This window comes from Gadus morhua, chromosome 7 (genome assembly GCF_902167405.1).
Source record: "Gadus morhua chromosome 7, gadMor3.0, whole genome shotgun sequence".
Classification (NCBI taxonomy): domain Eukaryota; kingdom Metazoa; phylum Chordata; class Actinopteri; order Gadiformes; family Gadidae; genus Gadus; species Gadus morhua.
The window spans coordinates 6,378,066-6,403,790 of NC_044054.1; the positions used below are offsets into that span (position 1 = coordinate 6,378,066).

Sequence of the window (25,725 nt, forward strand, 5' to 3'; positions counted from 1 at the left end):
GTTGATACCAGACAGACCAGACTAGTTAATACCAGATAGACCAGACTAGTTGATACTAGACAGATGAGAGAATTTGATACCGGACCGACCTGACTAGTTGATACCAGACAGACCAGACTAGTTGATACTAAACATGCCAGATGAGTTGATACCAGACAGTCCAGACTTGTTGTTAATAAACAGACGAGAGGAGTTGATACCAGATAGACCAGACTAGTTGATACCAGATAGACCAGACAAGTTGATACTAGAAAGACCATACTAGTTGATACCAGACAGACCAGATTAACCACATTAGTTGATACCAGACAGACTAGACGAGTTAATACCGGACAGACCAGACTAGTTGATAGTAAACAGACCAGACTAGTTGATACCAGACAGACAAGACTAGTTGATCCCAGACAGACCCGACGAGTTGATACTAGATAAACTACATTAGATCTACAAAATGTATAGTAATGCTGCTATCTATTTTGATGGTAGGCTGGTACGAACGACCAGCTTCAGCGAGAACGTGACGTAAATCCCTTGCTCCAGCCTTCCAGTTTGCCATTTGTGTCCGACGAGTTTGAGAAGAAAACTATTTTGGAAAAAATAAATAATCCATCCATAATGGTCGCCAGCCTTTACAGAAACATTAACATTGCAAGCCTTTTACATTGCAATAATATCTTGCCATTTTCGCCAATTTTAATTTCAACAAGTTCTGTCGTGTTTCTGTCGAGCCACGAGGGGTAGTAGCGGGCTAGTCATCATTAGCAACATAGCCTCTTTAGCAAACCAGCTTGAAAACACAACTTTACATTGAATTGCACGCAAAGCATGACCGTGCAATGCATAAATTGGTGACCGGGTTAAAGCAGCAATGAAATCAAGTGTGTAAGAGGATTTAAAATCGACATTACAACCCCCAACGTGGTACAAATACAAAGAAAATACATTCCAATCCCCATTGACTATGGGCGCAGCCATCTTCTTTGCTAGTTGTACAGATTTGCTCGCTCTACTTTGAAAGCGACGAGATACTACGAACGAAAGGGGGCGTGCCTCAGTGAAATGCCGCAAGAAAGCTGGGAGATTTGCGACTTTACCACTTCGTACATCCAAATGGATAGCAGCGTAAATTAATTGATACTAGATAGACCAGACGAGATGATATTAGATAAGTAGAATAGATCTATAGTATGTGGCCTTAACTAATTGATACCAGATAGACCAGACAAGTTTATACTAGATAGAAAACGAGACTAGTTGAAACTAGACAGACTACTACACTAGCTTACACTACCAAGACCAGACTAATCGATACCAGACAGACCCGACTACAAACACACACACACACACACACACACACACACACACACACACACACACACACACACACACACACACACACACACACACACACACACACACACACACACACACAGTGTAAGGATACGGTACTCCCGGAGTAGGGTGAGATGTCGGCCAGATCCTGGAGGTCTCCGCACTCGGACTTGATAAGCGCCAACGACAGCCCCTCCTGGTTGCCATGGTGACCAGAAGGGGAGGAGCCGGAGCCCTGCTGTTGCCTGTGATGATGGTGGTGGTGATGGTGGTTAAGATGGCCTCCGCTCATTCCCGCCATCTTGGATCTCAGGCTGACGGTCTCGCGGACGAGGTCGATGGCGTCGGGGGAGGTCCTCATGTGGTGTTCTTTGGGGCCCGGGTAGCCATGGTGATGGGGCCCACCCACTCCGAGGGGCCCCTGAAAGGGGTACCCCATGAGGGGGAGGGGGAATGGGTGGCGGAAGGAGGCGGGGCCAAAGCCGAGCGAGGCGGAGAGCGCGGATTGGTGAAGCGAGGCGGGGTGGTTTTGGTGGTGGGGGAGAGGCAGGGCTTGTTGCTGGGGGGGGGGGGCCAGGGAGGGGGCGTGGTCTGTGGCGACTCCGCCCTTTCGCACCACCAGTGATAGCGCCTCCGTCTGGTCGTTCGGGGGCGGAGCCATGCCGAAGGGGGAGGAGTCTAGCGGCATGAGGTGGGTGTCGGCGCCGCCGAAGCAGTGCAGCCTCTGATTGGACGAGGGGTGGTAGCCGCCGCCGGGTGGGCGGGGGGAGGGGCTGAGGTCGCCCCCCCCCCCGTTGAGGGCCAGGCCGAGAGCGCCGGCGAATCGCAGCTCGGGCGCAATGGCGGCGAGCGGGCCGTAGAGCCCCGCCCCTCCTCCGCCGCCGCAGGAAGGGGAGGAGTTGGACATGGAGGAGTGGGAGGAGCGAGAGGGAGGCGGTGGTGGTGGCTGCTGGGACAGGGTGTGCGCTGCCGTTGCCGTTGAGGGCGTGACCGAGGAGGTGGGCGTGTTGCCGTGGCAACCGTGCCGCCCGCCCCCCCCCTGGGCCCGCTTGACCACGCTGTCCACCACCTGCGACACGGCGCAGCTCAGCTCCTGCTTGAGGGTCTCCGCTAGGTGCCTCCCCCCCCCACCACCTCCTCCTCCTCCTCCTCCTGAGGCTGCCGCCCTCCTCTTCCTCGGGCTCCGCTCCTCTTCGGCGGCCTCGTACTCAAGCTCCTCCTCCTCCTCCTCCTCCTCCATCTCCATCATCATCTCCATCTCCATCCCGTCCGGCACCCCGGGGCCAATTAGGGCCCTCCCCCTCAGGATGGCGCGGGCGCGGTCCAGAAACACGCCGGGGTCAAGCTCCGCCCCTCGGTTGTCAGGCTGATCATCGTGGCGACGGCTGCTGAGGCTGTGGCTTTGGCCATGGCGACGCTCCTCCAGTCCGTCCGATCGGAGGCTGTCTGCTTCGGAGAGATTGCCGTCGTCCTCGGCCACGCCTCCTCCTCCTCCTCCTCCTCCAGCTCCCACCCGGCTCCCCGGGCGCTCCTCGTTCTCCTCGTGCTCCTCCTCCTCTGTCTCCGAGTCGTAGATCTGGTAGAACTTCTCCTGCAGCTGGCGCAGCTGTTTCTGTAGAGGGGGAGGGGGGGTGGGGTGGGGGGGAGAGAGGAGAGAGGAGGAGGGAGAAAGGGAGGGAGAGGGGGAGATAGGGGAAGGAGGGGGGCGGAGAGAGGGGATGGAGAGGGGGAGGACAGAGAGGGAGATTAGGGAAGGAGAGGGGGAGAGGGGGAGGAGGGGAGGGAGAGGGGGGGAGAGAGGGAGAGAGGGGAGGGGAGAGGGGAGGGTGAGAGAGAGGGAGAAGGTGGGGAGAGTCGGGGACAGGGCAGAGGGAGGGAGGGGGAGGGAGAGGGAGGGAGAGGGGGAGAGAGTGATCAGCACTGCTGCCCAGGTTCTCTTGAGCAAGCGGATAAGACAAGTTGACATTTTACATTCAGGGCGTTTAGCAGACGCTTTAATCCAAAGCGATTTACAGGCTGTGTCTCAATTCAGGGGACGCATCCTTCGAAGGACGCGGACTATGAAGGTTTGGCCTTCGTAGACCGTGAATGCCGGACCGAAGGCCGAACAAACGTTTTCAAATGAGATGGTCTGGCCTACGGAGCGTTTCCAGTTTGCGTAACAAGCCGTTAACACCCTTTACCTTTATAGCTGCGGTTCAAACCGGACGGCGGAGGAGAAATACGGAGCCGTTATATAATAATTATATAAAACATCACGTTAATTCGTTTAACGTTATATGGCTTGTGTTAATGTCAATGAACTTTGACAATAAAGCTACAAATTTAAAATAGTCTGTACTTTATTTTAGTATAAAAAAAAGTTTTACATAGTTTTGTCATTAAATATGTAATTTGCTGAAACTGCCGCTTCCGCTCTCTCCGAAGCCATTTCTGAAAAAATCCAACACGCAATGAATCTTGGGATACGTTTGGCCGTGAAGGATCCAGCCGGTGGACCCTTCAAATCCGGGAAAAGAAGGCTTCATGTCTCAGCCGCATTTGAAGGAGCCTTTGAAATGGGACAGCCTTGACGCGCCGCTGTGACGCAAGCGTTTTTCAAATGCAGCCTTCGAAGGATGCATCCCCTGAATTGAGATGCAGCCACAATAAGTACATTGGTCTCTCTCTCTCTCCCTCTCTCGCTCTCTCCCTAGATAAAATTGTCCACTAAATGACTAGCATTAAGCATCTCACATAAGTCAATTTGTCAGAAGGTCACTCTCGAGCATAGGCCTCGATTTCGTTGGGGACGAGTATGAGTTGAATTATTTGGATTTATTTGGTTTGAGCTGCCAACCTGGCTTGGACAATGAATGATGTATCAAAGGGGACATATTACACCACTAGGTGTGAGTGTGATTTGCCATTATTAGCCGTTTTGAAAATGTGCAGCTTCTGACATCTAGATGTCCACCTAGATGGGTGCTGGATAGATCAGTCTACCAGCCTACCCAGTGGACCATAGAAAACGTTGCTCATCTATCCATCACACATCTATGTGGACACACCCACTTGTGATGTCATAAGGGGCCGATTTTCAAAACGGCTTGTAACGGCTAATCACACTCACACCTTGTGGCTTGTCGTGGGACCTTTAATACCAATGCTCTTTGGCTGGGATGCAATGATGAGGCATCAGACAATGAAGTCATTTGAGCCTGAAAACATAGGTACAAGCCAGCAGACCAGGTTGCTAGTACTGTAGACAGTATCAGAGCGATAACCCGTTGAACTAAATGGATGTGGTAGGCTACACCATCGGATGCATCTGCAGACCACTGCCACATAAATAAAGGTAATACGCGATATTTATTGCTTAAGATTTTGTCTTTTGTGTTGTTTTTAAGGGCTTGGCTGTTTTAACTCTTGCAAATGATGTTAGCCATAGCCACCAAGTAGCCTAACTTACCCACGGTTTGCGTTCGTACAGTGTTGGCTATAGTGGAGCTGACAATAATGGGAGTCGGTGGAGTCAGACTCTTGTTGACCAAAGTGACTTCTGGTCATTCTTGCTTTGCATGAATTCTGGAATAATAGACCTCTGAAGAATAAGTCCCGCCTCCGAGACGCTGGTTCCATCTAGTTTCTACTGGGTTTTCGGACTGTCGTTGCCGTCAAAGTAGCATTAATAATCGTTTACTACTTAAATGGACCCTCCTCCTCCGCCTCCGCCCCCTCCTCCTTCTTCTACACCCCCTCCTCCACCCCACTCTCCACCCCAACTCTCCTCCTCCTCCTCCTCCGCCTCCACTACCACCTCCTCCTCTTCCTCCAACCCCCCAATCATCTACCTGCATGTCCTCCAGCTGCAGCTTGAGCTGCCGTCTCTCCTCCTGTCTGAGCTCCTGGCGAGAGCAAACCAGCTGGCTGAAGCTCTGCTGCTGTTGCTGCTGCTGGGGCAGGCGTTGCTTCCGCTTGTTCTCCCGGTATCCCTCTCCTCCTGCTCCTCCTGATCCTCCTCCCCCTCCTGCTCCTCCTCCTCCTCCTGCTCCTCCTCCTCCTCCTCCACCTCCTCCAATTCCGACTCCGGTCAGTCGCGACCCGGGAGAACGCAGCAAGGCGGAGACGAAGTTCCCGCCTCCGATGCCGCCGCCTCCTCCTCCGTTGTTGATGCTATGGCTGCCATGGTTACCGCCTCCTCCGCCTCCCCTGCCGCCATCCTCGTGGGGACCACCAGAGCGAGCCGCCACTAGCGGGGAGTGGCTCATGCCCCTGATGATGTTTTCGACTCGCGCTCGCTTGGCGCGCAGGTGCTCGTCCGACAACCTCTCAAGGTCGAAGACGCAGAGGGGCGGAGCCAATGCCGGGGCCGGAGCGGGAGGAGGGGGCGGAGCCGGGAGAGGGAAGGCGGAGGAGGAGGAGGAGAGAGGAGGGGCGAGGGAGGGGGAGAGAGAGAGGCAGCGTGACGGGCTGTCCGGTTCCTGGGACGAGGGGTTGGAGCAGACGTCGTCATTCTGGGTCTCGGACCCCCCGCTGGAGAGGGTCCCGCTGCCCTGGAGGGGGGAGGGAAGGGGGGGGGGAAGGAGGAGGGAGGGGAGGGAGGGAGTGGAGATAGGAGGGGAGGGGATGGTAGGGAGAGAGAGGGGAGGGACGGGAGGGAGGGGGGAGGGAGAGAGAGGGAGAGGAAGAAGGGGAGGGGATGGACAGATCGACAGATATGTACGAATTAGGTGATTTGAAGGGAATTCATGATTGTATTCAGGGTTATTCCAGTGGCTGGGGCACTGAAAGATTCTGGGTTCCAACCTAAATGTCTGCGAACCCCTAAATCCCCTCAACAGGACCAATGATAACAGAAACGCGTTACTAAGTAACACCTCGGGCAACTTTTTTCAGTAACGAGTAATCTAAAGCGTTACTATTTCCAAACCAGTAATCAGTTTAAAGTTACTCATCACAGTCACTGTGCGTTATTATTTTTTTACCGGATCACCGATTGGCGTTGAGAGCGATTGAGTGGTGTGTGTGTGTGTGTGTGTGTGTGTGTGTGTTTGTGTGTGTGTCTGTCTGTATCTCTGTCTGTCTGTCTGTCTGTCTGTCTGTCTGTCTGTCTGTCTGTCTGTCTGTCTGTCTGCCTGTTTGAGTGAGAGGGCGTGTGCGTGTGAAGCGTAAGTCTCCAAAGACTTCAATCTATCAGAGGCGAGTGTTGACCTTGGCTCTCCGGAGCCCGCATCACCAGTTGTTTTTAACGGCGGAATTAGTCGCAAGGGGCTGTGTGCGTGCGTGTGTGCGTGTGTGCGTGTGTGCGTGTGTGTGTGTGTGTGTGTGTGTGTGTGTGTGTGTGTGTGTTGCGTTGCGCTGGAGCGACGGCAGCAGAGAGAGCGTGTGGGAGCCTCTACGTTATCGCCAGAGAACTAAACCCACGGGGAGGTCCGAGCAGCACGAGCGCTAGAACGCGATGTTTACGTCACGCACGTAGAGATGCGTCCGGTGATATTTTGTCTGCGCATTAAAAGTTGGCGGAAGCGGTTGAAAGCCTTACCAGCCCCCTGCGCAGAATTGTTGAGCCCCTACTAGCCCCTACTAACTTTTTGTCAACAATTGTTCTTCGACCCCCCCCCCCCCCTTGGCAACAATTGTTGCCGAGGGGGGGGTGGAAGAACAATTGTTGCAACCCAGTCTCACGGAAACACTGTCACGTCATTTAATCTATTCATTCGTGATCTGGGACACGTAATTTCAGCTTTTGGCCACCTATTTCTACTTTCACCTTTGATTCTGAGAAATTGTGACAATTCACGGATATAGACCTATTAAATGCAGGTGCGCTGCTCTGCAGGCAAACCGCGACGGAAAAAAAGGTAGCTGCTTCACCTCTTCTTTTAGAATGAGTTTGAAATGTGTGCTTTTGGCACGAAGAAATGTAAATTACGTGTCCCCGATCACGAATTAATAGATTAAATGACGTGACGTAACAGTGTCACATATTTTCGTGAGACTGGGTTGATTGTTGACAGGGGGGGCAAAAAGTTAGTATTGGCAAAACCGGTTGTAATTTTTATTTTGAGGCGGCAGGGGGTGTTGTCGCAGCTAAATGCAACTAATAAAGTAACTTGTAATCTAACTTAGTTACTTTTAAAATCAAGTAATCAGTAAAGTAACTAAGTTACTATTTTAAGGAGTAACTAGTAATCAGTAATCGGATTACTTTTTTTTTTTTTTTAAGGAAACTGTGGCAACACTGAACAGGATACCCTTACCCCCGCTCCACCACCGTGCAACCGGTACTGGTTTGGTGTTGGCTCTACACGCCAACTCCCCAAGAACCAGTGTGATTTTCCACAAACTTTAGGGCTGGGGTGTAGAGCCACGTTGACGCATCAGAGCATACCACCCCGTTATCCTAGCAGCGTGTCAGGACGCTAAAATGAACGCGTTAAAATAACACTAACCCAGTACTAAACACTGGTTCTTGTTTATGGTAATTGAAAAATTATAAAAAAATTATCTGAATGGGTCTGAGCGTGAAAATTAACGTTCAACTTAATGTTAAATTTAACGTTAAAATTAATGTTAAAATTTACGTTAAAATTGGTGGTGGAAGCTAGGCAAGGAGTTAGCTATGAGGGTAGGTAGCTAGGAGGGTAGGTCGCTAGGAGACTAGGTAGCGAGGGAGATAGGAGGCTAGGTAACAAGGGAGCTAGGTAGCTAGGAGGCTAGGTGAGGGGTTAGCTAGGTAGCTAGGAGGCTAGGCGTGGACGTACCTGGAAGCCGGAGTCGTTACCGCCGTTCTTCCCCATGTTGTTCTTCAGCAGCTGGGAGATGATGGTCGCCCCCGGGAACGCCATCATGGCGTCCTCGTACGAGTTGTGCCTCTTCAGAAGCTTCCGGAGTACGTTCGACTTGTCCGCCTCGCCGTTAGCCACCGCGGCGGCAGCAGTGTTTGCAGCGTCTTGCTCGGAGGACATGTGCGATTGGCTCATGACGTTGAAGAGGACGAGGGACTCCCGGGCACCGGTAAACGCCGTCGTCGTGCGCTTCACCCCGATGTCGACGCGGCGCCGCTTGCTCTGTCTGCTCAGGAGGCGGTCGCCGTCATTGTCAGGCATCACGTGGGGCACCTATTGGGGCATGGCGGGGCCCCGGTCAGGCCGGAGGGGTCCTCGTAGAGAAGGGGAGGGAAGGGGATGGGGGGCGGCCTGTGAAGAAACAGGGATTAAAGAGTTAAAAACGTTAAAGAGTTAAAAAAACGTTTGAAAGTAAAAATAATTTAATGGTGAAAAACGTTTGAGAGTTAAAACGTTAAGCAGTTAAACACATTAAAGAGTAAAAAGGCCCTTTTGAGCAGTTAGAGGCCCTTTGGAGCAACTGAACAATTTCCTCTTTAAATCAAATAAATACAAATTATATATATGTTTGTATATTTCAATAATTTGCTTTGAATTGCGTTGTCGGAGAATAATAAGTATTGTTATACTTATTGTTATACGTTTGACGTTAAAAATGTTGGGAGCGATGTGTACGTTTAGGAGGGTTCCTTGCAGATGTCGGGACAGTGGAGGGGGGGGGGGGGGGGGGGGGGGGGGCTGTGAGGCAACAGGGATTAAATAGTTAAAAGATATGCTACCGAGTAAATTTACGGAAATCTTTGCCTGGATCCCCGATTTGAATTACTGATTCAATTTGATTTGTTAATGACTGGAAATAAACTCATGGATTGATAAAACTAGGAATATAATCGTAATTAAAAAATAATTCAACGTTAATAATTTCGAATTTCAACTTCGACAGGCACTTATTGTATGTTTGTACATCCAGGCATTTAATGCACGCACTTATTGTATGTTGTACTGAGTTATAGTACTTAGTAGTATCATATCTTAGCTATCTTTGTTATGTACGGGGAATGGGTTAACCTAGTGATTGTTAGCGCTTGGCACTTGGTCCTATGAACATCCTGTTACTGTACCAACAGAGATATATTGTTACTTCTCTTGCTCCTGGCAAATGTACCTTTCTTAAATTGCCTGGGATAAAAGCGTCTGCTAAATGCCCTAAAAAAATAATAAATAGGACTTGAATTAATCAAACTTAAACCTCCAATTATTTTTGATCAAATATCGAAGCGTAAGCAATGCAAAACACCTTTTTTATGTATCGATACAATTACAAAATCCACGAGTCGAAAACTAGTCGAAAAGTGCTTAATCTGATTTTCGTTTTATTTGAAAAGGCCAGATTTTCTAAATACACAATTTGTGAATTAGTAAATTATAATTCTGTCCAAAATTCATACTAATTACTATGGCACATTTTTACCACTTTCTCTAATATTTTACTATCGATGACGTGAAGCGATAAATTGCTCACTTTATTTGTTGTTAACCTCTGTGTATCTATTTCCCTCTATATTCGTTCTGCTAATTGTTTATTCCCATTTCAGTCGGGCATCTCAGTCAGGCAGTGTGTGTGTGTGTGTGTGTGTGTGTGTGTGTGTGTGTGTGTGTGTGTGTGTGTGTGTGTGTGTGTGTGTGTGTGTGTGTGTGTGTGTGTGTGTGTGTGTGTGGTGAGTGAATGCATGTGTGTGTGTGTGTGTGTGTGTGTGTGTGTGTGTGTGCGTGTGTGTGTGTGTGTGTGTGTGTGTGTGTGTGTGTGCGCGTGTGTTTGTCTGAGTGAGTGTGTGTTTGTAGCTTCAGATGTCTGTTTGAGGGTGTGTGTGTCTCTGTGTGTGTGTTTGATCATTTGTCTGTGTGTTAGTATTTCATGTGTATGTATGTGAATGTACTAAAGCATACTAAAGACCCTTCATCTCGTGATTACTAGCAATAAAGTTATAAAGTACACCTCCTTCTATCTTAACATGTCTTTTTTAAGAAAAAGTCATTTCAGCATGTAATACATTTAATGCTTTGGAGAAGCCGGGGTTAGGGTACAGAAGACATATTTAATTCAAATGAAATGTCAATAAACACATATTTGTCGTTTAAAATACTTCATAAGTCAAATCTGTAACCGATACATTAGCAGCGCTAACACACACACACACACACACAACCAAAGCAATGGTAAAAAACACACACACACAGACGCACACACAACCAAACAAACACTTACCTAGTAAAACCAATAATAGAAAAAATATGCAAACACTTACATATACAAACACACACATTCGAACCACTAATAGCAAACACACTTACACACACACACACACACACACACACACACACACACACACACACACACACACACACACACACACACACACACACAACCAAACCAATGGTAGAAAACACACAAACACACACATACACCACACACACACACAAACACAACCAATCACAAATATGTAGTAAAATCACTAATAGCCAAACCACACACATGCATACGTGCACGGAGGCGTGTGTGCGCACGGCATGTTGACTTTGCATGTGCTTTGCAACTGATTGCAGGCAGAATGGTTTCAGGGAAATAACGCACAATAACTTAAACAACATGAGGTTCTGGCGGAACCGTTTACCTCGACAAACGCATGCATAACACCAAGACAGACACACAACTTGTTGAAGTGTGTCAGACACACACAAACACACACACACACATTCGCATACATACAAATGAAGCCGAACATACCGACAGAAATACTAACACACAGACACACAATCAACAACACACACACATACACACACACAAACACACACAAACACACACACACACTGACACAGGCATCTGAAGGTACAAACACACACTCAATCAGACAAACACACTCACACACATAGGCACCCGCATTCACCCACCACACACAAACACACACACTCACACTCACATATAATTTTATTGCGTGGCTGTCAATGTGTCTCAATGTGTGTGATAAAAAACGCTAAAGCCACACATACACTAGCCCTCTCACCTGAAGCCACACACACAGATTCATTCAGACACACACACACTCACACACACACACCCACCCCCCCCCCCCACACACACACACGATTGAATAATTATCATGAACCATGACAGGAACACTATTTAGTAGGATGTATGAATTGTGTGATCGTTGTGTGTTCTCCATACTCGTGAACTTCCATGTACTATGTATGAGTGTACCATGTACTGTATGGTCTGCAGTACCATGTTCTAATCTGTCACACTATGTTGTATGTTGTGTGTTGTGTGAGGCGTTGTGTGTACTGGCTTGCCTTTTAGACACCTCTCCACACTCACAGCCCAGCGGTGACCCAGATCCACACGCACACACACACACACACACACAGATACACAACCACAGTGACACACACAGACACACACACGCACACATTCATAAGCGCTCACACAGATGCACACACACACATTCTTTGCGCCCACTCAAAGACAAACGCACACACACACACACACACACACACACATCTTTACACACAAGTACATACACTCAGACACACATACAAATTAACACACACACGTTCACAGACAGACAGACAGACAGACAGACAGACAGACAGACAGACAGACAGACAGACAGATCAGATATATTTGGGTATAAAACGTGATCAGAAAATATAGGAAATTAAACTGTGAATGAAAATGTAAGACAATGCTGAATTGTTTAAGCAGGGCTATCGTTTGTTCGTTTGTTTTACTCCATATCTGAGATTACGCACAATTTGAGCGACCAACTTTGACGGGCTGTCACTACAAAAAAAAAGCCTCCAGCCCCGTAGAACGGAGGAAGGGTTATTTAACACGCTGGGACACATTTGAAAGTGACTTTTGGTGCCGGATTGACGCCTGTGTGAGACGGTGTGTCTTAAATATAACAGAGACGTGCACACTGCGCGCTTGGGAAGACGGTTGGATCTTTCTTTTTTGTTTTTTGTGGGTTTTCTTTCAATTGAAAAGAGCGAATGCCACTTTGGAAACGGAACGCAGGAAATAGTCAAAAGGCTCCGTTTAGTTTTTTAAGGGCACCTGACGGTGCAGTTTAAGGGTCGAACACCAAAGCAATCGTTAACACTGTGAATTATTCACGTAAAACACGAATTGACTCCCGTTTCTTAGTTTGTTATACAGTTTCCTCCACACTCACTGACGCATAAAACAACGCGATCCACGCGAAACCCAACCAAACCAAATCCGCATCTATAAAAAGTTACACGTTCCACCTATATAAAGAGGGTTCCGCATATATAAATACCGTTCCACATAAGAACGTTCCACATATATAAAAAACGTTACACATGCATAAAGAGTGTTTCACGTATATAAAGAACGGTCCACATATATAAAGAGTGTTCCACATATATAAAGAGTGTCCCACATAAAGACTGTTCCAAATATATATATAGAAAGTCCACTCTGAACGGGACGGGACTGCGCGATTAAAAAAGTGAATTTAGTGAACTTTAAGTGTCACGGGTCCTTCGTTTGCAGCCCAAAAAAACGATCAGAGAGGTGGGCAAAGAAACACACACGTCCCTCCAACGTGTCCATAGTTTGAGCCTCGTTTTCCAGTGCCATATAATGTCATATAAAAAACATTTCTAGATCCATATCATGTTGTATTTACTTTTCTAGAGCCTTATTGTATTATATAAGAGCAATTTCTAGAGACCTATTAGGAAATACATTTATAGATCTACATCATGTTACGTAAAATCCGTTTCTAGAGCCTTATTCTGTTAAATAAAAGTCATTTATAGAGCCAGGTCGTGTCATATAAAAGCAGATTCTAGAGCTATCTCACTTGTATAAAAGCAATTTTTATAAAGACGATTTTATATAAAATACCTTTCTAGATATATATCATGATATATATAAAAGCCAGTTCTAGATTCATATCATGTCATGTAAATACATTTCTAGAGCCTCATCACGTTGTATAAAAGCCAATTCTCGAGCTTTATCAAGTTAGATTAAAAGCCGTTTCTAGTCTCTTATCGACATTTCTAGATTCACATCATGCCATATAAAACACTTTCCTGGAGCTATATCACGCAAAAGCCATGCCCCAAAAAAATCATATAAATCAACTAAATAAAACAACTAAATCTCCACTTTACGCAGAACCAATCCACCATCCACCACAAGCCTCCACTTCGCTTACAACATAAAAGGCACTTCCGACCTAAACCATGACAACACAGGACAGAAATGGTCCCCAGTCCAGCTCCAACTCTCCCTCGAAGTTAACTTTGGATTCGCGTTTCGGCGCTCGACGCGCACCACGACGCAAGGAATACAAAGAAAATAAAGCTTACTTTTGAGGGGTGTGAAGGTGTGTGTGGGGGTGGTGTGTTGCCTCGGCGGTCCGCGGTATCAGCGGTGGCTTTCCACCAAAAAAAATCCCCGTCGGCGTGGAGACGAAGAAGAACCGAGAGGCACGAGCGCTTCCGTGGGACCGGACACCGGAGAGACGTTCTTCTCCGGGTGCCGTGACGCGCAGCGGAGGAGCAGTGAAGACGGAGCGCGAGAGAGACGCGTGAGAGAGAGAGAGCGAGAGAGCGAGAGAGAGAGAGAGAGAGAGAGAGAGAGAGAGAGAGAGAGAGAGAGAGAGAGAGAGAGAGAGAGAGAGAGAGAGAGAGAGAGAGGGGAAGGAGAGAGCGAGGGAGTGTGAGAGAGCGAGTAAGGAGAGAGAGAGTCTCGTGTCTGTGACGGCGTCGCGCGCGGACAAGACCTCGTTCGCTTGAAGCCCGCGAGCCGAGGAGACGCGTCCCTTAAAGACGCGCGCGAAGGAGGCGAGGAAGACGCGTGACGACGTCGTCATCATCATCATCATCATCATCATCATCATCATCATCATCATCGTGGAGTGATGTAACCGCCGCACCTGACCAATAAGGAGCGCGGGACCCCCCCGACCCCTCCAAGGCGGTCCGTTGCGGTTCCGTTGTGTGTTTTTTTTTCTGATTTTTTTCCTTCTTTCGCGCTCTGAAGAAGCGCACAGAGAAACGGGTACGAGGCGTTAGAGGAGCGCGAACTACGCGGAGGAGACGCGGTCACCTTCCGGTGACGTGGGGCAGGGGGGGGGGGGGGGGGGGGGGGGGGGGGGGGGGGGGCACTGTCCGGTGAAGGGGTAGCGGTGCGCGTTCACGAGGAGGGGAGGAGGGGGGCAGACGTGTTCATGTTAACCGCGACGGATTAATTTTAAATCATGAATTAGAAACTGTACTTTGCTGTCACACTGTGGTGTAAAATAAGGGGAATAAAATATGGATTTGATTACTTGATATTTATGTTTTTTCTGTTTGTAATTTTGGTTTGTTCACGGTTTGGTTTAATGGTGATGGGGGTTTTAATCGAGCGTTTACGATAACATGGCGGAGACTGGTTTGGGTGTGAGCGCTCAGTTAATTACTTATGAAGGGTCGTCTCTGTATTAGTATTAATATTATTATTATTATTGATGATAGATTGGCAGGATCCAAAGTCACTCAATCGATTCTCGGATATTTAGAACGCATCGCATTCCTTCGGCTCTTTCTCTCGTTTTATTTCTCCATTTCTTTCTTTCTTTATTCATTATTCAAATAAAAGTTGACCTTAGTGTCATCTCGTTCAAATCCGCCTAATGAATTATAACACATTTATATTATTTTAGTAATTTTACGCACGCTCGTATTGTATGAATGGCAGTCTTTCAACAATCTATTCATTCGCCTTGCTCATCTCCATATCTAATATAATATAATATAACATAATTTAAAGATTTACAACTTTTGCCAATTGGATGCGCGCTGGAAATAATCGGCCTAATATTCGTTGGGCTTTCATGTTTTAGTTTGAGTTTGAAGTGCGGTTTTATGACCGTATGCTCTTTCTCTCTACTCCTTGGTGTTCGAGTGTCTTCATCGAGGCCTCGGTGACGTCTAGAAGGATTCCCTCACACACCACGCGTAAACACACTCACACACAACTTTAAAAGGCGATGGAGTCCTGTAATTGTGTTATTTTTTCGTGTTAATCTCCCAACTCTCTCTTTCCTCTCTACCCGTATTAATGTTGTTAAAATGAAGGTCTAAGTGTGTGTGTGTCTGTGTATGTGCGTGTGTGTGTTTGCCTGCGCGCGTCTGTGTGTGCGTGTGTGTGTGCGCGCGCGTGTGCGCGTGTATTTGTGTATGATTCAGGGAGATCCAAGCGTCGCCATCAGATGAGTTTTGATGGATTTCCATGGGAATGGGGAGAGAATTACGCATTACGCGCGGTGCGCGTCTGTCCGATCTCCAGTATCTCCTCTTATGTCATTTGTTTTACATTTTACTTTTTGAAAACGCGTTGAAACGTTAGGTTATTGCTATGATTTTATCACAATGAAAAGGTTTTAATTCGTAGTTGTATTTACGCTCTAGTTGTATACAACGTTTAGAAACTAAACCCAAACAGGTGTAATTATTACAGCTGGGAATTATGGTATTAATATGTAATAATGTGAAATTATATGTTTCAGTTAAAAGAACATTATGGCCCAAAAAGAACAAAACAGAAAAATATCACATTGCTGCGGCGAAGCTTATGAAAATGTTCTAAATGCGAAATTGGCATTATTTTGCTCCGGAAAAAATTGTTACGGACGTGAACACGGAGGGAATCGAACCCCGACCCTTGCGATTAACACGTCGACCACATTATCATCATCTTTACACCAAAGGAATAAACTCTGACCGACGACTCGGTGGTGGTGAAAGTCAGCTTAGTCCCGTGTGTGTATATTGGTATGTGTGTGCCTGTGTATGTGTGCGTATGCCTGCGTTTGCTTGCATGTGTGTGTGTGTGTGTGTGTGTGTGTGTGTGTGTGTGTGTGTGTGTGTGTGTGTGTGTGTGTGTGTGTGTGTGTGTGTGTGTGTGTGTGTGTGTGTGTGTGTGTGTGTGTGTGTGTGTGTGTGTGTGTGTGTGTGTGTATTTCACTGAGAAGCGGGGGGCCCTTCGTGATTTGACTGTCCTTTATTTGGCACGCACGCACTTAACGAGCGACCCACAACACGGAGAAGACAGGATTATCACACACAACACCACAAAACAACCCGTCACACAACATTGACGCCCGTCTATTTATTGTTTGACTAAATCCGAAAAACTCATCTTTTCGTTTGAGTTTTGACAGCAGAAAAAAACAAAATTCAATGTAAGACACTCCCATAAATATATACTTATATTCCTGAGGACGTTCTCCTATATATAACTTGTTAATCTGTTATTATAATGGATTTAAATAGAGGATCTTTGGATTAAGAAAAGATGAATATAGGATTCGAGTGTCGCTTTTTACATTCCCGTCTTCCTCTCTATACGTCGAGATATTAATGTGTTTTGATTGATTGATATGAGATAAAGGTAGATCGATCGATCAATGCATCGACCACGCGTGGCACGCGCTGCGTGCGCGTGCGACGCGTGGTCGATGCATTAATGGTTTGACCATTCACCGCCTCGTGCAGCCGCGCGTAAATCATTACATGTTTCGACCCCTCGCGTGTGGATTCGCCTGATGTGCCATTGACCCCTGCTGACACGCACGCGCCCGTTTCTGTGTGTGTGTGTGTGTGTGTGTGTGTGTGTGTGTGTGTGTGTGTGTGTGTGTGTGTGTGTGTGTGTGTGTGTGGTTGCATTTGCGTGCGCGTGTGTGTGTCTCTTAGCGCCGCGTGCGGGCCAATGGGAACGACTTACATCTCCAAAAGCTTGGGTGTGTGTCTGCGTGCGTGCGTAAAGGCAGAGACAAACGTACAGTGTGTGGGATCATACGTCGTACAAGAGAGCACACACGTGGTTTTCACGTGGAGATCAACGGACAAAATAGTTATCCCTTCCTTCCGAATTTTGAATTTTTTAACCTCAAAATGCACCCGAAAAATAACAGCGCCTTCGGTTAATTTGTGGGTAATTAAAGTAAATACAGACAGTGCCACGCGGGTCCTTATTCGGACTCCCCACCGCACAGACCCCCGGGCCACTAGGACTGTGGAGCATTCCCCAAACTCTCCCGTTTGCGTCGCCTGAAGCGCGTCTTGATTATCGATGCAAATGAGCTGTGGCTCAGCCAATCAGGTGCTTCGAGAAGCGCCGTTTAAAACAACGGCACAATGGAAGGCGGACATGTTCTGGTGATATAACCTAGATGCATGAATGCAGCTCTGTTCTGTGGGAGGAAGAGAGAGAGAGAGGATAAGAGACAGAGGAAAAGAGAGAGAGGATGAGAGACGGAGAGGGAGAGAGATGAAGAGAGAGAGAGTGAGAGAGAGGAAGGGAGAGGGAGAAAGGGAGAAAGAGAGAGCGAGAGGGAAAGGGAGACAGAGAGGGAGAGGGAGGGGAGGGAGAGAGAGACTGAGAGACAGAGAGCGAGAGAGAGAGAGAGAGAGAGAGAGAGAGAGAGAGAGAGAGAGAGAGAGAGAGAGAGAGAGAGACGGAGAGAGAGAGAGAGAGAGAGAGAGTGAGAGAGAGAGAGAGAGAGAGAGAGAGAGAGAGAGAGAGAGAGAGAGAGAGAGTGAAATAAAGGTCAGTTCAGGTTTTTGTAAATGGTTAGAAACCTGCTATACATACGGTAATCAATATTTTTGCACACGCATATACACACACACACACAGGGGCGATTCTAGGGAGTGTGGGGGCCCTAGGCAGAGGATTGTTGAGGGAGGGGGGGGGGGGGGGTTATGGAGCGATTGTTGACGGGGGGGGGGGGGGGGGGTATGGAGCGATTGTTGACGGGGGGGGGGGTATGGAGCAATTTATTTTTATTTATTTATTTGGCTCTAGGGGGCCCCCTAGTAGTGGCCCGGGGCCCCAAGCAATTGCGGGGCCCCAGGCAATTGCCTTGTATGCCTAATGGGATGCAGCGCCTCTGCACACACACACACACACACACACACACACACACATACACACACACACACACACATACACAAACACACACTTATTCCATTTAGAAAAAAAGAGAAAACCTGAAGTGACATGAATCAAGTTCAACTGTTGATTTTAACATGTCCCCTTGGAGTGTGTGTGTTTGTGTGTGTGTGTGTGTGTGTGTGTGTGTGTGTGTGTGTGTGTGTGTGTGTGTGTGTGTGTGTGTGTGTGTGTGTGTGTGTGTGTGTGTGTGTGTGTGTGTGTGTGTGTGTGTGTGTGTGTGTGTGTGTGTGTGAGGGAGAGTGAGAGAAAGAGAGAGAGAGTGATAGAGTGCATGTGTTGGTGTATATGTGTGTGTGGTAAGACAGCGTTGGAAAGTGAGAGTGACAGAGTATATGTGTGTGTGTTTGTGCATGTGTGTATGTGTGTGTGTGTTTGTGTGTGTTTGGTAAGACAGTGATGGAAAAGTGCGTTCCTGATTGGTTGTGCGTCAGTATCTAAACAAAAGACAAAATAAATGAAGCAACAAATCAATCATGATTTTGTTCTTAAAAGCAACAGCGAGTTTATCAAGTGGCCCCGAATCCTGGCTAAGTGTTTACACACACACAGACAAACACACACATAGACACACACGGGCATGCACACACACACAGACACACGCAGGCACGCACACACACACACACACACACACACACACACACACACACACACACACACACACACACACACAAACACACAAACACACACACACACACAAACACACACAAACACTTTTTCACATACACAAACACATACTTAAAACACACACACACACGCACACTCATACACAATCATCAAAGTGGATCTAAAACAGAGAGCAAAGATATTATGGGGAGGGTTAGAGAAAGAAGATGAGAGAGAGAGAGGATTGTGAATTACTACTCTCCCTCCCTTTACCTCTAACTATCTTACTTCTCTTCATTTAGCATCTCCCCCCATTACTCCCCCATCTCTCTCCCTCTCCATCTCTCTCTCTCTCCCTCGATTCTCAACACTCTCTCCCGACATGTCTCTGCCTAAATCCCGTTCCCTAACTCTCCCTAAGTCTCTCTAATACAGGTAGAGAGTGGTAAGAGAGAGGTGAGAGAGAGAGAGAGAGAGAGAGAGAGAGAGAGAGAGAGAGAGAGAGAGAGAGAGAGAAAGGCAGGTGGAGAGAAGTAAGAGAGAGGTAAGTAGGAAAGGCTCTCTCTACTTTTCACCAACATTTTCACAACAGTAACCTCGTCACAAGGTTACAACTGGAACACAGAGAAAATTTGACCAAATTTAAACACTTGTATGCATGTCTTGTTGCCGCTCGCTCTTTCTCTCTCTCTCCTTCTCTCTGCCTTGCTCAGTTTCTCGTTCTTGCTCTGTCCCTCTCTCTCTCTCTCTCTCTCTTTCTCTCTCTCTCTCGCTCTCTTATTTATGTGTGTGTCTGTATGTCTGTGTGCGTGTGTTTCTGTGACACACACACACCCGCACACACACTCACACACACGTCCACAGACACAGGCATTAACTTTCTTACACTCCCGTACGTTCTAGTTTTTACTTTTCCTCATCATGCTCTCTCCCTCCTCTCTCATCGGGATGCCCTTCTCTCCCGCCAAGTCCTTCGTCCTGTTTTTCTCTCTCCTGTTGATTCCCTTCATAATAACTCCAAGTACAAAAACAACCATTCAAATGACGCTTCTACCGCACTCTTCCTCAATAATTTGAGGAAGTGTTTACATGTTTGTATAGGTGTGTCTGTGTGTGTGTGCGTGGGTGTGTGTGTGTGTATGTGTAAGTGTCATTGTGTGTCTATGTGTGTGTGTGTGTGTGTGTGCGCCTCCATGTGTCTGCCTGTGTCTGCCTGTGTGTGTTTGTGTGTCTGTGCGTGTGTATGTCTCCGTGTGTTTGTGTGTCTGTGTGTGCGTGCGCACGCCTTCCTGTGTGTGTGTGTCTGCCTGCATCTCCACGCGTGCGCCCGCCTGCCTTTCTGCACACACACACACGCACACACACACTCAGAGGCACACACCTCCATTGTCCCGGCTTGTGAGCGGAGGTCTTAATCTAGCCGCCGCCATTAGCACCGGTGAGACCTCCAGCCCTCCAGCCCACCCTCTCCCGGCCTGACGCCGTGCCCAGTCGCGGTGGCCCTTCGGTGGGTCGGCTGGCAGCGTTGGACTGGGGGTCTCGGGTCGGGGGCTTGGCCAGTTGCCGCGGCCCTTGTCCTGTGGTTACGATGCCGGCTGCAGCCCCCAGCCCCCCCCCAGTAGAGCCTCCATCCTGCTCCGACGCTGCCCGACACACACACACACACACAGGAACACACAAACACACACGCACACACACGCACAAACAGACAGCAGGCACGAAAACACACACACACAGGCACACACATATAAAGACACACACACAGGGGCACAGGCACACACACACACATATAAATATACATACACACACGCACAAACACACATATACACAGGCACGCACACACTTATACACACACACACGCACACACACACACACGCACACACACACGTACACAAACAACCCCCCTCACACACTCTAATACAACCCCCCCTTCACACACACATATACATACACACACACGCAAACACACACACACACAACTTCCTGGCTCCGAGCCGTGGAAGCGAGGAGCTGGAGGAGGAAGAGGAGGAGACGAGGAGGAGGTGATGAGGAGGAGTAGGAGGAGGAGGAGGAGGAGGAGGTGTTGGTGGGGACAGGAGGAGAGGGGACTTGTTGGGGTTGAGTGCGCAGCGGAGTGCAGAGAGATGAAGATTCTCATCAGAGAGCTAGCGTCCAGCGCTCTGTGGCCCCCACACACACCACAAGACACACACACACACATGCGGACACACTAACGCAGACATACACACATGCGGAAACGCAAAGACGCGCATACACAGACACACATGTTCACACGGGGTTACCAGGACATCACACGCACATTTGTCACACACGCATGCGGACACACACACGATGGCGGGACACACACAAACAGAGGCACACACACACACACACACACACACACACACACACACACACACACACACACACACACACACACATTCACACAGGACATCACACATACACCCACACAGACTCAGCCAGACACACACGGATAACCACAAGGGTCTACAATGACATGAAGCTCACACAAGTACTGTTTTTGTTTGTCTTTGTTTATCTCGTTCCTTCACACACAGAGGGTAACAATGGATGAATGAAAATTAGCGAAACAAGGCCAGCGAAACGGAGTAAAACTGAGGGGCAAGGAGGCCAGAAAACGAAAGTTAAAGTACAATAGTGAGCTTGAAGAAAGGAATGAAACTAAAGTGGTAGTACAATAGTGTGCTGGTACAAAGCACGATAAGTGAGGCAAAAAACATTGTTACCCCAAAAAAAGAAACGTCTTTAGAGGATTAATAAAGTTGTTATCTATCGCATCTACCTTTATATTTTCACATAAATATGAACAGAAATAGCAGTGGGAAGAGAAGGGATGTCCGAAGCATATATACGTGTGTGTGTCACAGTTTATTGAGGAAACCGCACAAACTAGGATACTTTATAAGCAACAAAAATAAAATCGTAAACAACTATCGGATGAAAAACACTGCTTGAAAACAACGTAAGAGACCACTAACCCACTTATCCAAACTAGGGTACTTTAAAAGAGATACAATTAAATTTAAAAAACAACTACAGGATAAACAAGATGAACCAAAAAAACCTAAGACTTGTCCGACGCTTATTGAAAAGACCACCAAAACTAGTGTACTTTGTAAGAAATTAATTAAAATCGTAAAACAACAACCGCATAAACAAAACAAAAGTAAGAAAAATAATGAAAATGATGGCTAGAGAATTTGAGCGAGGGAGATAGAGAGAGGCAGGCAGACAGGGGGACGGAGGACTGTATTCTATCAGTATGTTGGCCAAAGCCACCGTGACATTGTTGGGGCCCTCAGTGTCCCCGTGGAAACCAGAATCAACATGGCTGCCCAAAATGCTTTCATTAACGCGTGATGCCTGAGCCAAACCAGCGTGGTGAGGTGCACATACACACACACACATACGTGCACACACAGACGTGCACACACGCACGTGCGCACACGCACGTGCATATAAACCCACATAGACATACACCTACATATAGACACACATACACGCACACAAACACACATACACATTCACATATGCACGTATGCACACACACACATACACACCCACAGACACATTTACAAATAAACACACACACACACCAAACAAAGCCACACACGCGTATAAAGAAAAAAAGCCCAATACATAACAAACAAAAACAAATTGAAAGGCAGTTATTTACATTTTCGATTTTTCCCTTTTTTCACCGGGCCATTCGGCCGTGTAATTCCGCAGACAATGGGGCAGAGCGGGGTCATGGGAATGTTGTCGAGCAGGCAGTCGCTCCTGGGTTTAACACTGCGTGTGTTAGCTTATAGCAATAGCCCCCATCCACTTTAAGACACAGCCGCCGCGATGCTTACCAAGGCTAGTAGAGGTACTGTCTAGCTTACCCCATTGAGTATGTTTGGAGGCTAGCCAGGTGCTTGCGGTGCGTTAGCGCTGATGAAACAAAGATTGCTACCATGTGTATCGGAAGGTTTTGAGATAATCAACATGGTAGTGATATTTATATCAAAATAGTGCAGATAAAACAAATATGAGTAATTCATTAGTCATGTCTGGGATTCGTTAAATATGCTATGTATTTATGTAATTATGCTATTAATATTTTTTCTTAAGGTTCCTCACATCTTGCGGCCACGGTACCATGCGGCCATGTTCTGTAAATATTCTAGAACACTCCTGGTGCTCGGGCGGGAGTCCTGGAGCTCTATATCTAAATAATATCATATTATACAGAGATATCTATATCATATAATATATACTATCACGGCAAAAAGCTGTGTGTACCTCAAGATAATATTATGTGTCTCAAACGACTGCGCTAGGTTCTCCGACGTCTCTAGTTCTTCCACTTTCAAATCAATCACACCACTTTCACGATGTCTGACCGCGATCGTCTCCCGCTGGAGCCCCGCTGCCAACTGCCCAGGCGGTGGGGCCTCGTGGCTGGCAGCAGGAAGCGGGCAGCGGGGGTCCAGCGGGAGACAATCCCTTTCTCCTCCATGTCGCGGTTCATGTACTTAAGGGAGTCAAAGCCAAAGTTTCTTTCCCCCAATTCCTTTTCAACCATGGCTGAGATAACCCCCACTTCGAGTCTCATTGTGGAAATACCAGAGACGTCAGAGAACCCAACGTGTTATGCGCCATCACACCGACAGCAGAACAGTTATCCAAATAACAAAGAAGGGTACAACAGTCGAGGCTCATTGTCTCATTGGGGTGCCTAATTCTCTCGGTGGGCAAAGCAGAGAAGGGGAGGTAACATGTCCCCATATGACGACATACAGGGTAAATTCGCATCTGAGTTTTGCTTTTTCAAAGGCAGAGCAGGATACCTAGTGCTCGTTTTATACCTAACGCCATTTCTATTTACTGGGGGACCATAGTCAGGCTAGGGGAACTCATATTAATGTTAGAAAACCATATACAGTTACATTTTCGTGCCATGGGACCTTTAAAATTAGTATATTTAAACGATGCATATTGCCATCACTAGTAGTCCCTAAGCATTTTTTTGGACTATTGTTAACTAACCAGTTATTAAGGATGAATGTGTTGTTAGTATTATTTATTATTTTTTATTCTGACCACATAGTGATTCACAGTCTTCTGTCTTTGTCGTGTGTGTGTGTGTGTGTGTGTGTGTGTGTGTGTGTGTGTGTGTGTGTGTGTGTGTGTGTGTGTGTGTGTGTGTGTGTGCGTGTGTGCGTGTGTGTGTGTGTGTGTGTGTGTGTGTGTGTGTGTGTGTGTGTGTGTGTGTGTGTGTGTGTGTGTGTGTGTGTGTGTGCGTTGTGTGTGTGCGTGTGTGCACGTATGTCCGTACCGTGTACACGTAAACATACTTTGCGCTTTGGTGCACAGTCCTTACAGTAATCGAGGGGCCTCCTTCTCCTCCTCCTCCTTTTCTTCCTCCTTCTCCTTTAATTGTAATTGAATTACAGAATAATGCCTCATTAGACCGTCCATTTAACAGTGCGGGGAAAGAAAATGTCCATAGGTCGTTATTAAAAGGCGAGGACAGGAATTCCAATTTAGCTCCAGGAGATTTTTAAGTATTAGAGAACTGCAAAGTAATAGGTTGGTCGCATGTTTAGCATACACACACACACACACACACACACACACACACACACACACACACACACACACACACACACACACACACACACACAGACACACACACACACACACACACACACACACACACGCAGACATACACACACACACACACACACACACACACACACACACACACACACACACACACACACACACACACACACATAAACATTATAATAATTATAAGATTATGTCATCTTATTATAATACTCTGTCATGTCGTGGATCAATTGAATCATATTGTAACAATTTTGCCTTCATCTAATCATTTCATGTTGTGCACTAATAAGGCTAAATAATATGATGAATGCTTAATAAGTCTGATATATTATCGTATTAATAAATTAAACATTATGTCTATTGTAATACTTGTAAATGTATACAGGATTGTGGTGATTATTTGATTATTTTAGATAAATCGAAAACTAAATTAATTTAATAAAGAAACTGTTTAACTGCTATTGTACTTGTAGCATAACAGCTAACCGTGCGAACAATTGACATAAAAAGTAAAACGGTTAAAACCATGACTGGCCGGTTAAACTGAAGCCAGCACACAATCCAATAGCCTTTGTACCCTGAGTGTCATCACATTGACTGAAACACAAAGGGTGGGATTGTTTTTAAATATTTTATTTATTTATTTCCCTTTTATGTAACCAGGAAAGTCCCATTGAGGTTACAAAACATTTTTTTTCAAGGGAGTCCTGCAAAAATGGCAGCACAAGTTACACTGTTACAGCATACAGACAATACAATAAACAGTTGCAAGTAAAGAAGGTCTTCTCAAGTGCTCTCAGCCCGGATTTAAAAGCATTCAAAGAAATCAGTTCAGTTCTTTTCCAGTCTTTTTGCAGCATGTCCCATGTAGAAGGAGCAGAGTTCTTTGTTCTGTGCGGGCAAATGCAACAGACAGCAACACCTAATCATTTGAACGCAATCCGTAAGAAAGATCACCTCTCGGTGTGATTAGATTGTGTGTTATGTGTGGGATTCGCTAATGGGTCAGGTTAGCTCCTGGTCACGGGGGAGGGACGTAGAGTTTAGAGAGTTTACAGTCCCTGTGCTGGGTTCCACTCCCCTCTATAGAACTCTCTTCGCCCTCTTCCTCCCTTTTTGACCCTCCCTCTACACCTCGCTTGTTACCCGACGACGCTGTGACAGGGTGTGTGTGTGTGTGTGTGTGTGTGTGTGTGTGTGTGTGTGTGTGTGTGTGTGTGTGTGTGTGTGTGTGTGTGTGTGTGTGTGTGTGTGTGT

The 25,725-nt window shown here is 47.0% G+C and overlaps 1 protein-coding gene across 2 annotated transcripts in view; it reads right to left on the minus strand.

Moving 5' to 3' along the window:
• prox1a (prospero homeobox 1a) overlaps positions 1-14,036 on the minus strand; it is a 44,315-nt gene extending 30,279 nt beyond the window's left edge. The window contains exons 1-4 of one of the 2 annotated variants that reach the window (XM_030361650.1): positions 13,569-14,035; positions 8,079-8,513; positions 5,166-5,867; positions 1,445-2,944 (exon numbers count right to left, since the gene is read on the minus strand). In XM_030361650.1, the coding sequence (XP_030217510.1) occupies positions 1,445-2,944; positions 5,166-5,867; positions 8,079-8,423 (2,547 nt within the window). In that variant the 5' untranslated portion in view covers positions 8,424-8,513; positions 13,569-14,035. Of the gene's footprint in view, positions 1-1,444; positions 2,945-5,165; positions 5,868-8,078; positions 8,514-13,568 lie in introns of both variants that reach the window. The other variant, XM_030361651.1, reaches the window with a different exon arrangement.
• Between the last annotated feature and the right edge of the window lie 11,689 nt (positions 14,037-25,725).